Source organism: Lucilia cuprina, chromosome 4 (genome assembly GCF_022045245.1).
Source record: "Lucilia cuprina isolate Lc7/37 chromosome 4, ASM2204524v1, whole genome shotgun sequence".
Taxonomy (NCBI): domain Eukaryota; kingdom Metazoa; phylum Arthropoda; class Insecta; order Diptera; family Calliphoridae; genus Lucilia; species Lucilia cuprina.
Genome location: NC_060952.1, coordinates 80,233,120 through 80,246,391, shown reverse-complemented (window position 1 = coordinate 80,246,391; position 13,272 = coordinate 80,233,120). Strand labels below are relative to the sequence as shown.

General features: G+C 30.8%; 1 protein-coding gene across 13 annotated transcripts in view; it reads right to left on the bottom strand.

Moving 5' to 3' along the window:
* Positions 1-601: 601 nt before the first annotated feature.
* The window catches only part of LOC111690868 (mucin-5AC), a 57,798-nt gene continuing 45,127 nt past the window's right edge, over positions 602-13,272 (bottom strand). For 12 of the 13 annotated variants that reach the window (XM_046948653.1, XM_046948654.1, XM_046948655.1 and 9 more), the window contains 6 exons: positions 11,026-11,114; positions 5,101-5,327; positions 4,594-5,044; positions 2,967-4,534; positions 1,667-2,533; positions 602-1,587 (listed from right to left, as the gene is read on the bottom strand). In XM_046948653.1, the coding sequence (XP_046804609.1) occupies positions 730-1,587; positions 1,667-2,533; positions 2,967-4,534; positions 4,594-5,044; positions 5,101-5,327; positions 11,026-11,114 (4,060 nt within the window). In that variant the 3' untranslated portion in view covers positions 602-729. The remainder of the gene's footprint in view (positions 1,588-1,666; positions 2,534-2,966; positions 4,535-4,593; positions 5,045-5,100; positions 5,328-11,025; positions 11,115-13,272) is intronic. The other variant, XM_046948664.1, reaches the window with a different exon arrangement.

Sequence of the window (13,272 nt, the reverse complement as noted above, 5' to 3'; positions counted from 1 at the left end):
AAGAATAGTCGGATTTCTTCTACAAAAGTTAAATTTTTACGCTCCAGTTGTAATAAATAATAAAAAAGTCAAATATTTTTTTTAAGAGCAATTTTTTTATTTTATGATTTTATTTTTTGAAAAAATTGCAATTTATATTTTATGCATTTATTAATAAAACAATTCAAGTTTTAGTTAATTGAAATAAATAATCTGATAAAACAATTACAATATAAATATTTTCGAATAACAAACAAATCATAAAAAATGGAATCTGTATTATTTATTCTATATATAATTTTTTTATCTTTTCTATATGTAACAACAAAAAATTTTTATATATTCGGTTTAGTTTAAATTAAATAATGTTATTTTTCTAATAAACTCGTATACTTTGCAATTTTGTTATTTAAATTAAACCAATTATTTAAATTTATTCGATATGTTAACCTAAATAAAAGTAAATATTTACTAACTATTTTAAAAATCTTATCAATTTATTTACATTTACAATATAGTTATTTTTGTTGCTTTATTTTATTCCTAACGAATTTTATTTTATATAAATAAACTATACATGATCATACACAAATAAGTATGTATGTTTGTATGTAAGTGTGTGTTTAGTAAAAGAAAAATCTGCACTTAAATTTTATTGAATGCAATATACTTACAAACAAATATTTAAATAAATAATAATAAAAATAAAAACAAATAATTTTAAAGAACTGAATAAATAATGGCAAATATTCACAAACAACCATTGCCCCAACAGCCACACCATGGTATCTTGCCACCAGTGTGAGAACTTACAGATAATTTACGCCTTTGCGAGCGCAAACTAAAACTGGCCGATGATTCCCGTGATGATGCTAAACTATTTGAATTACGATCGGAAAATGAAGCTACAGTCTCGTGATTGCTGTCTCGACGGGAATGATGACTGTGATGCGGATTTGTGTTGCTTACTAGAGAAGAGCTGTGTTGATGATGATGGTGATTGTGCTGATGGTGATGATGAGTCCCATTGGTACCACCACTTGCACCACTAATACGTTGATTACCATGTGATACTGTGCCATCAGAGTGACGTCGTGAACATTTCGAACGCATGGCATTGGCAGCAGCGCAAGCTATTTCCGCTGCGCTGGCTTTAATTGCGTCTTGACTATTTTTACGCGGTTGTTGATGTTGTTTTGTCAATGGTGACACAACATTTGGATAACTATTACTATGACCATGATTGTGAGCTAGTAGCTGTGATATACCACTCGTATTGGAGTTGTTGCGTTGATGTTCAGGCGTTGAATTGGGCGTGATTGAGATAGTGGGCGGTAGTTGCGTTATGGCCAGTGGTGAATTCTCAACTTTGCGGGAGGAATGTGGAGTATTTGGTGTACTCTGGCTAGTTTGTTTAATGTTGCGTAATGCCGGATTTGTCATTACAGCATGTAAATCCATACAACTACCACTGGTTGTGGGTTGAACTTGAAAAGTAGGCATTTGAGTACGCAAAGCTGGCGAAGGTTTTTCTGGTGTTCCTGGGCTATCAGTGTCGGCACAAACTATGGATACTCGTCGAGCTTTTCTTTTGGCATTTTCCGTACTCTGAAAAGAGGAGGATAAATTTAAACCATTTTATTGGCATTTTTTTCCCGAGAAATTTACAATTAGTTGCTTTACTTACCTCTTTCTCCTCTTTTACACCATTTATATCATCATCATTGATGTTTTCCGGCATATTACTATCCATATCTAGTGACCTTGTTATATGTGTTGGCTGAGATCGAAATTGTGCTCTTTTGGCAGCAGCATTGGCCAAAGCAGCATATAATTGACTTTGATTGGGCGATACACCAGCTAGCACTGGAGAATTTGTACTAGAATCAGTTGTTGGCAGGCAACCAGTTACAGAACTACTTCTCGCTATACCAGCACACTTGATATTCAATGGTGTTGGATATGATCGGTTTGGTGGAGTGGGAGGTAATTGTTTACCATTTATAGTTTTTGGTGTATTAACATTAGTAACCAGGGGTGACAAAGGCAACTGAGCTCTTTGATTTAATGGTGAATTTGTTATGGGGGAAGTTTGTGTTGCTGTAGCAGCCACCATGGGTGCTGTTGTGGTTGCTATAATGGCAGCCTTATTGATACGATCAAATCCTATGTATTTACGATTTTCCGGAAAAGGTTGCATCGGATCTGGTATATGTGGCGATGGACTGTCTGTATGATCTCTTTCCAGAGATCTTGTTCTTCTAGCTGTATTTGTATTTGATTCCGGACTTGTTTCACTATTGTCATTAGTTTCCGCTGGCTTTATTGTAGGATTGTCACCTTCATAGGTTAGCAATAAATTCATTTCAGATCTGTATGGTTTATTATATTTATTGTTCGGCTGCAGTGGTTGTTGCTCAGTTGTGTTAATTGAATCTGTAGATTTATTGTTTAGATTATCACGGGATTTATTTTTAATTAGTTGTATGGCTAAGATATCTTCTGAAATGGCCTCAATATCGTTTAAAATTGACTCTAAATTGGCTGAGTCAGTCTAAAAGTACAAGGAATATAGAATAACATTTAGTACTGGTTTTGTTTATTTTAAGCAGAAGCAAATATCCTATTAGAGTTAGTTTGTTTAGTAACAAGTTAAATACATATAGTACAAGTAGTAAAAGTATACGCATAAAATTAATAAAACATAACCAAATTTTTGCAGCTGTTTCAAAAAAACTAATTTGGAATGTATTATTCCACACACACCTATTCAAAAATTTTGAACTAGGACTGAAAATTTTATTTAATGTATACAAATAATTTTATTTCTTATTTAATTACAAAAAAATTTCATTCCTACATGAGGAAAACATTTAAATTAAATTTTCTTTCTTCACCTTCCCCTCAGTTTTGGGATAAATTCAAAAATCAATATATGAAATGTTTTCAAAATCTATTTATTTCCTCTGATAAAAACCAAATCTCACCTGACACATCGAATCGACAACAATACAATTTGTTGATGTGGTTGACGTTCTCAATGATGTTGTTATTGGTTTTTTAAAGGAAGAATTTATGGTTAAATTACATGAAACACTTGATAATTTTGCCATCGATGACAATGATGATGGTGACGACGATGATGTTGTTGACGTTGGTGACACAGTTGTTTGTGCTGGTGGTAGTGGTGGCATAATATCAATACAACCGCCACCACCAGCAGCAATTGCAGATGTTATAGTAGTAGAAGTACGAAAACTTTGTGCTGCTGTTGATGATGATGCAGCTGTTGGTATTGGTAGATGTTGTTGTAATTGTAACTGTTGTTGTTTCGCTATACAACACTTAACAATCGATGACATCAGGGGTTGTGTAACAGCAGTAGCGGTGATTAAATTATGGCAAACATTTTGTGCGATTGCATAAACAGGATCATTAGGTTTACGAAAGTTAATATTGGAATTTATAAATTTAAAACAAGCTGCTGGTGGACATGTTGTTGATGTTAAATATAATAAACTTGTTGTTGTTCGTACTGTTTTCGCTGCTGCTGCTGTTAGTAATGGTGATGATATTGTTGTTGGTGTTGTTAGTAATGGATTTAAAGAATTACATAAAGAATTAGAAGTTAAAACAGTTGTTGTTGTCATTGTTGTTAGTAGTGGACACAAAGTTTTTAAATTAGTTTGCATGCTGGTGCATAAAGTGTTAGTAAAGTTTAATGCTTCTGTTGTTATTGTTGTAGTAGTTGAAATTGTAGCTTTATCATTAGTATTTGTAGAAGTGATAGTAGTGGATATTGTTGGCATTACATATACATCATCATTATTAGATACAGCAACATTATTATGTTGCTGATAACGACGCATTTGATGTTGTCTACGATGATGTAGTTGTTGTCTATTTCTTTGATGTTGAGTGGAACTTACTTGTGCTTGGATTGTTGATGTACTGGTTATGCGTTGTGGTATTGGTGGTGGTTGCACGGTTGGCTTGTTGGGTGGCCTATAAGGTGATGCCAGGGCATTGGTCACATAAATATCGGGAGGTTCACATTTATGTTGTGGCATCAATGATTGCGTTTGAGATACTGTTTCGGTCACTGGAGGTGGGGGTGGTGGTAAACGTTTTTGATTTGCCAAGGCTGTATTTAACTTCAGTTTGGGTTTAATGGGCGCGAAAAAGTGCTTAGGTGTTGTATTGCCATTGTTGTCGCCATTATTTATTATTGCTGCACTTGCATAACCATTAGGCGGCAATATTGTTATGGGCACTGTTTCGATAACGGGACTAGTTACACTAAGATCGGTAGGTTTTTTCGGCAATGCAGGTTTTCCATTCGTGGTTGCAATGTCTGAAGGAGGAGGTGGTGTCACTGTGGTAGTAGGTACAAATGTAGTTAAAGTTTGTGCTGGTGAACGTTTAGATATATATATAGAGTTAGCTTGATATCGCCTTTGAGCAAAAGGTGACTCCAGATTGTAGTCCCAACCATTAGTATGCCTAACAATTGTTTTGCCCGAATTGGTAGTAGATGAGCTTTCAGGAGTGCTACCTGTAAAATTAATAGATTTTTTTTTAATAAATTTTCATTTAACTAAAAATAACACCTACCGAAATTTGAATCCATGTGTTGCTGCAAAACATTTTCGAAATACGATAGAGGTGGAACTACAGCCTGTAAATCGTTTAATTCATTTGCAACTAGCTCTATAGGAGTTAGAGGTGTTAACGGTCCCACTAAACTAGGCAGGGTGGTTTGCGAACCACTTATATCGGGGGTATAACCTAAAAGGTTTTCAGCAGGTTGTGTTAAAGCTACTTCACTATTACTTAGTGTTTCCTCCGATACCACCGATAAATGATCGAAATTTGTTAATTTGCTAGGGCCAGTAGGTGAAGCTTCTGTCGAAACAGCATTAGCAGTGTCATTTTGCGGTAACACTTCTGTTATCTGTTGGCCTTCAGCAATATCAGCTAGTTTTTTACTTTCATTGCAGCATTCTTCATTGCAGGCAACATCATCTTCATCGTGGCAACAGCAAGAGTCACAGGAATCTGAATCCTAAAAAAGTATATATTTACAGAGTATTTAAATTAGTTTAAACTAATTTTCTTTACCTCACTATTACATCTACTATGTACACCATCGCATGCGCCGCCACCTTCGTTATATTGACAGGAACAGTTATTACCTCCGCTACATCTAACACTATATACACCATGTTCATGTTCTATAAATTTTGCCTTAACGCGCTTGTTAAGTCGATCGCATTCATCACGTAGTGTCCAAATTTCTCGTCGTAATTGTTCATTTTCTTTACGTAAACGTTTTATATCTGTTTGTCCTGGAAATGGAAAAATATGTATTTTGTTAATATTGGTATATTAGGGTATTTAATGGAAATTAATAAAACATTTTTTTTCTGCGTATATTTCTCAGTTCTAATACTACTTCCCACTTAAGTCACTGCACAGAAAAAATTATCGGTAGTTTATTTTCAATTAACATGTTTTAATTTTCTTTATTTTTTATTTAAACAAATTTTTATTTGTCTTAATTATCTCGTTTTTTGAAACTGTTTGAAACTAAAGTGTAAAATTTTGATTAAATTTTTAATTAATTCAATTAATTTTTTAATTGATTGAAAAATTTTTTCTGGCCTTCTTTTCCATTTTAGATTTTTTTTAAATATTTTATTTTTAATTTTTGTGCTAGCAATATTTATAATTCTTAAATAGTCCATAAAATTTTAGGCATATAATATTCAAGTTTCTTTACAATTTATGAAACACTTTATATGTTAAATTGTGTCAATAAAGTGATAATTTTTGAAAATGCTGAACGCATTGTTAAAGGTCTAGTATTCCTTTAACGTTGTGTGTAATCGATTAATAATTTGATTGTTTGAATCACCATCTTAATTGATTTATAAAAAATTCTCTAATTTTAATTTATTTGATTAATAATTTAATAAAAAAATCAATTTTATATTTATTAAATATTTAATTTATACAATTAATGAATTAATCAATTTTAAATCTTGTCTCAATTATTGACATTAATTGTTCTGATTAATCCATTATTTGGAAAAAAAATATATATTTTTACTTTTTTACAAATTTGGTAATTGATATCATCATTTTGGTTATAGGTGCAAAACTTGCTTGATACAATTATTTTGATAATTAAAACTCATTTTCAGTTTTTTCTGTGTGGAACATAATGATATTCAAAATATTCAATAAAATACTGAATTGTATATCATCTTTTAGCTTAGTAGATTATTCAAGTTCTATTTCTCTCTATCTCGAGCATGTTTCAGCCAATTGGAAAAGGTTAAATTCATTTTTATACAATAACAACAAAAATATTCATCCTATATCTACACTCGACTTAGAATCGTTTTCTGATTCGATTATGCTATATCTATCCGTCTGACTGGCTGTCTATCCATGGAAACCTTGTGCGCAAGGTCGCAATTTTCAAGGTAATTTGACGAAATTTAGCACACACTCTTGTTTTGGCCCAAGTCCGAAGCCTATTGAAAGCGGATAAAATCGGTTCATTATTTCGCCTAGCCTTCATACAACTGTGCTCCCCGAATAGGGCCTTTGGGCTCATAATTAAGTTAAATTTTCAATTATGTCAACAAAAGTCGGCAAAACTTAGTTTTATAGAACTTTAAATGACATTACCGATTTTTGTAATGATCGTGCCTCATTTAACCCTATGCCCCATACAAACTCCCTTCAGAAAATGACTTAAATGTCAAAATTCACATATAAACATTAATAAAACTTATAAATTCTAAATAAATAACTTTGAAGTAGACGTGAATTTCTCCTCCGACATTTATAAGTATAAGCCCATATTTTCCCCTACTCTTCTTTGAGCCCTCCTGTAAAAAATCTCTTTTTTCCAAAAATAAGTAAATATATTCCGGAATAAAGTTAACATACTGACTGGAGTAGGGTATCATATAGTCGGCAATGTCCGACTATACATTCATACTTGTTTTATTTCCAAAGATGGTAAAGTTTACATACAATAAGACTTTCATCATTTCAACACCAAGGTAAGGGTCAAGAAGTAGACGATATCGCAGTGTTCAAGTTGTCCAATGAAATGAAATGAAATGAAATACAAGTAAGAAGTTATAGTCGGGCGAAAACTACCATATAATACCCTACACCTGTATACGTGGATATTTGAGTAAAATTTTGATGGGGGCAACTTGGTTTTGCGTCTTTATGTCGAGATACGAGAATATTTTACATAATTATGAACTTAAAAGCCCTATTTGGCGAGTTCAGTTCTATGTGGCCTAGGTGAAATAATAGACCGATGTTAACTATTTTCAACAGGCTTCGTCTACAGTACCATAAAAGATTATGTGAAAAATTCATTGAATTATCTAAAAAATTGCGACCTGTAGTTTTATTACAAGGTTTACAAGCCCTAATCGGGGGTTCAGTTGTATGGGGGCTACGTAAAACAATGGACCGATGTTAACCATTTTCAATAGACTTCATCTACGGTATAATAGAAGATCATGTGCAAAATTTCATTGAATTATCTCCAAAATTGCTACCTGTAGTTTGATTACAATGTTTACAAACCCTATTCGGGGGTATAGTTGTATGGGGGATAGGTGAAATAATTGACCGATCTTAACCATTTCCAATAGGGTTCGTTGTTGGGACAATAGTAGATCATTTACCAAAATTGCGACCTGTAGTTTGATTACAATATTTACATGGATGGACAGACAGTTAGTGGTGTAATGTATAAAAATCAAAAATCTACAAAACATATCCCAGGTTAATTTTATACCGTTAATGGTATTTATTATTGAATTATATTCTATTACGTAATTTTTCAGTGGGGCTTTTCTTCTACTGAGTATTTAATAGTTAGACTACTTAAAAAAAAAATATCTTAAAATTGGCGATATCTCTGGTAAACTATAGCGTTTCAAGAAGAGAAATAATAACTTTTATTTTTACCCCACTAAAGTGGTGTAGGGTATAATGATTGAAAATTACTAATTGTTAATATATGTATATGTAAAACAGCTGTTTTCATCATAATTTATTATTGTTTTACAAAAATCGTGTAAATATTATCGTTTTTGTCAGTCTATATGTACGTAACCTGTAAACTGTCTTTTAATAACTGATTTATTAAAAGAAGTATCTATAGGTTCCTTCTTCAAATGGCTGGAAATATATGAAACAATAAACATATAGAGGGGTCAAGTTAATGCGGGCTAATTTCAGTTAAAAATGAACTGGAAAACATATGGGTCCTGAGGAACAACTCTTTTATGAATTTGAAAATTTTTTTTTCTTTTTGAAAAAGTCCTCAGTGTTAGAAATTTTTGATTCACAATTTTAATTTCAGTACAGTATGTTCTGCAATAATTTCCAAATGAGTTTCGTAATCTCGTTTTGGAATAATGTCTCAGAAATTTTTATAAGCGTCAGTCCGTTTGTAACACATCTAAATATTCATCTTAAATCCATAAAAATATATATTACGTGACCTCTTTAGATTCACATATAAAGTCCCCTTCAGAAAATGACTTTAACGCTAATAACTGGCTCAAGGTGGCACATATAGCGGCACAAACATATTTTATAGGAACCTACATCTCAATGTAAAATTTTATTCGGCCTATCATTGACACTACCCGACAGAAAATGACTTTAAAGCCCATAGCTGGCTAAAAGAATCATCAAGAGTGGTGAAATTTGGCACAAACATATTTTATAGAAACCTAAATCTCTTTGCAAACTTTTTTAAGAATCGTCCCATTATTGACCCTAACCGCCATTTAAGGTCCCGTTCAGAAAATGACTTTAACGCACATAGTTGCAATATTTTCCAATTGAGTTTCGTAATATCAAGCTTTTAGTGGTAAAAATAATGAAATTTTTTTCTAAGAGTATTTTTAAACAAAAAACTACTTTTACTGCTTTGTGAGAGGCACAGAAATTCTAAACTTAAAAAATGTAATAAAAAAAGATGGGGGGTTTATTTATTTTGTCATTCCGTTTGTAACACATCGAAATATTGATCATAGACCCATAAAAGTATATATATTCCGGGTCCTTATAGAATTCTAAGACGATCTAGCCATGTATGTCCATCTGTCTGTGCTAGACAGTTGAAATTTTTCATAAATATTCCCTATTGCTAAGGTTTATTTGGTAGTGAAAATGGTCCATATCGGTCCACTTTTTCGGATAGCCCCGAAATCCATAATTGACCTCTCATATTAAGTCCCCTTCAAAAAATGACTTTAACACTCATTACTGGCCCAAAAATGCGAGTATAGGGATGAAATTCGGTACAAGTATGTTTCTTACAAACCAAAACCTTTTAAACAATTTTTTTAAGGATCGGCTCATAAATGACCATACCCCCATATAGGGCCGCCTTCAAAAAAATTATTTTAATTCGCTCCGAAAACATGTTTTATATGAACCAAAATGGGTCTACAAAAAATTATGAGAATATAAGATCAACTTTAGAAAATTTGCGGAAGAAAATTCAGAAAAAATATTACTACAGCGCTGAAAATCGACATAAACAAGTTTATACTTAATAACATAATTCTTTATTCCAAATTTAATGAGTGATGAGTAATAATGACTAATCTATATCTGACCCTAGCTCCTATAAAAGTTTCCCTTCAGCAACGAGTTCTGGTTATTAAAATAAGAGTTTTATTTATTTAAAATATGAGTATTGTGCTGAAATTTTGCATAAACAGGTTTTATACAAACGAAATCTATGTAAAAAATTTTATGAGTATCGGTTCATAATTGACGCGTATAAAGGTCCTCTTCAGAAAATTTTTCATACGCTCACGGTTTTAAATTTGAACTAAAATATTTGGTTTTTAAAAATCAATATTTTGTTAGTTCAAAAGAGCTCGGTCCATAATTGATTCCAAATATCACCCTGATTTTCATGGGGGAGCATTTCTTTTACAGCATACGGTTTGATGGTGGGTATATGAGATTCGGCACAGCTGAATATAACACTCTTACTTGTTTTTTCTATATATGCTAAAAATTGCGATAACCGTTTGAGTGGTAAGCCTACCTCGGGACACGCACTACTAGTATATTACAATTAAAGGGTAATTCCAAAAGAAATCGTTTAAAAAACGCTGTTTTAAATGTTTGTCATCTTGGATCCTTAACTCATTCAGCTCATATTTTATGGGGCTCTAAAGTAGAGTATTAAGAGTATTTTTGTTCAAAATTAAACAAATGTTAATGACTTTTATCTGATTTTATCAAATTTGTTCAATTGGTCTTCGAGTACTCATTACAGAAAGTCTAAAGGACCATATAGTGGAAAATGTCCGTTATTCGATTTTAATGTCTTTTATTGCAATAAAGATTATTATTTATGTATATTTCGAGTTTTAAATAAATCGAAAGGGTTGAAAATTTGAAGTGGTCGAAATGTCTCTGAAATTACTCTATATTTAAATAACTAAATGAAATTCAATAAATGCAAAAGCACACAGTTCCAAAATCAATGGGTGTTAAATGAATTTTGTTTTTCCATTGAAATTTTAATATCTATCACAGTTTATTTTGTTTATATTATTTTGACCGTTGACTAAAATCGATGATGTTAAATTGTTTATGAACATTTTCATATTAAAATGCATGTTTACAGAAACACTTGAGGTAAAACAATTGTTTTATAAATCCTTTAAAATTAAATGATATTAGAGTATATGTATGTTTAAATACAACCAAAACACGTTGTTTTCAACAAATGCATAAAATGTTTGTTTATTTGGCAGATCTGTAAAGTATTTATTTTCCATGTACATCAAATTTGGGATTTAGAAAATATATGAGCAATAAATATATAAATTTGTATATTAACTAATTGCGAAATTTTGGCTAAAAGCCAAATATTGTCAAAGGCAATATATTGTTTATTTACTTTCTAACTGTGTCATTTTATAAACTTTATAGAGGTAAATATAATATATACAAAATTTTACTCACCTCTCTCTACCTCAGCATTAATGTTGATGGTACGTAATCTTAATTCTTCATTTTCATAGATCATGCCACGCGATGACTTTCGATCCAATCTATAAGACAAAATAAATTATATTGTGTTAATAAGAGTTTAAAATAAAGTTTTGTTATATTTTATATATAAAAAAAATTTGCCTTCTCAATTTATATGGACCCCACTGTCTATTGATATCTAACAACATGTTATTCTTGAATTTTTTTTTTTGTTGAGCTTTTAAAAATTTTCCTTTAATCGTAATTTTTTTTAAATCTTATTAATATAAATTTAAACAACCACACAAAAAAATTAATCTTTCTTTTTAGTCTGAATGTTGTAAATAAACTAATTTGCTTATCTAATGTTCAATATAAAAATATATATATTTATTTTTTTTACTTTAACTTCGTGTTTTCATTTCAACAATAAAAATATTTATATATTTGTTTTTGTATCTTTTTTTATCAACTAATAAATTTATTTATTTTTTTTATATATATAGTTTTTCCCAAAAAAGAGGCGAACCCATAGCTAGAAACACGTTTGATTTATACTAATAAGAAAAATCAATGTTTACCAAATAAACAAATAAATATCTGACTATAACTATAGAAAGTAAATAAAATCAGTGGGAGAATAGTTTTAAAATATACATAGAATATATTAATAAACATAAACAAATACGACAAAGGTAGACAATATACTTTAATGTATTTCAAAATATCCCAGCAAACTTATTAGGCAGTTTTTTGTAAATAAAATTTATGAATAATTAAATTAATTATTACATACATATTATCTATGAATATCTATGGCGAGACTTATAGTTACCAATTATTATACTAATTTTGTTATATTCAACAACTGCCTTACACTTTCTTATAAGAAATATAATAATTTATTGAGTTGGAATAAATTCCATAGAGTTAATCATCCATAGACAATAATCTTAATAAAACTAATTCATAAGACAATTAAAGATGCTTAAAATCGACTAGAAGCAAAATAAAATGCAAACTTCTGAAAAAAGTTGTGTAAGTAGACTTCATAAAATTCTCACAGAAAAGTATAAAAACTATTTTGTTTTAATAATACTAAAGAAATGCAAAATTATTTCTGATATTAATATAAGTATTTATTTTAAATCATATAATAATTAAAAAATGACAATATTAGAAAAATGTTAAACAAAACTTTCTTTAATAAAATCAATTTTAAGAAATTTTCTCAATAAAATTTGTGAAAATAAAAGTTATTATTTCTCTTCTTGAAACGCTACAGTTTACCAGAGGCATCGCCAATTTTAAGATATTTTTTTAAAATGCACAGTAGGAGAAAAGCTCCACTGAAAAATTACGTAATTGAATATAATTCAATAATAAATATCATTAACGGAATAAAATTAACCTGGGAGATATTTTGTAGATTTTTGATTTTTATACCCTGCACCATTTCAGTGGGGAGGGTATATTGGGTTTGTGCTGATGTTTGTAACGCACTATAATATTGGTCCTATACCCACCTTAAAGTATATCAATCGGCTCAGAATCATCTTTTGAACACGATTTAGCTATGTCCGTCCGTCCATGTAAATATTGTAATCAAACTACATGTCGCAATTTTTCGGTCCATTTTTTCACCTGGCCCCCATACAACGGTACACCCGCAATTTGGTACAGGTCGCAATTTGGAGATAATTCAATGAAATTTGGCACATGATCTTTATGGTAACGCCTATTGAAAATGGTTAAGATCGGTCCATTATTTCACCTAGCCCCCATACGACTGAACCTCCCAATAGAGCTTGTAAAGATTGTAATCAAACTACATACAGGTCGCAATTTTGGATATAATGCAATGAAATTTGGCACATGATATTTTATGGTACTGTAGACGTAGCCTATTGATCCATTATTTCACCTAGACCCCATACAACTGAACCCACCAAATAGGGCTTTTAAGTTCATAATAACGTTTAATATATTCTCGACAAAAAGCTAAAAACCCAAGTTCTATACTAGCCTTGATGAACTATCAAAACTTTACATAAATATTTACAGTTTTTAATTAAACAACAAATCGCTTATGTATATCTGATGCAAGGTGCAATTTAACTTAAATTCTTTGTTATGAAAACTAAATTACATTTTATTCGTATGCAGGTGGAGTATTATATGTTCGGTCTCGCCCGACTATAAATTTTTGCTTGTTTTTTTTTTTTGAATTGATCATAC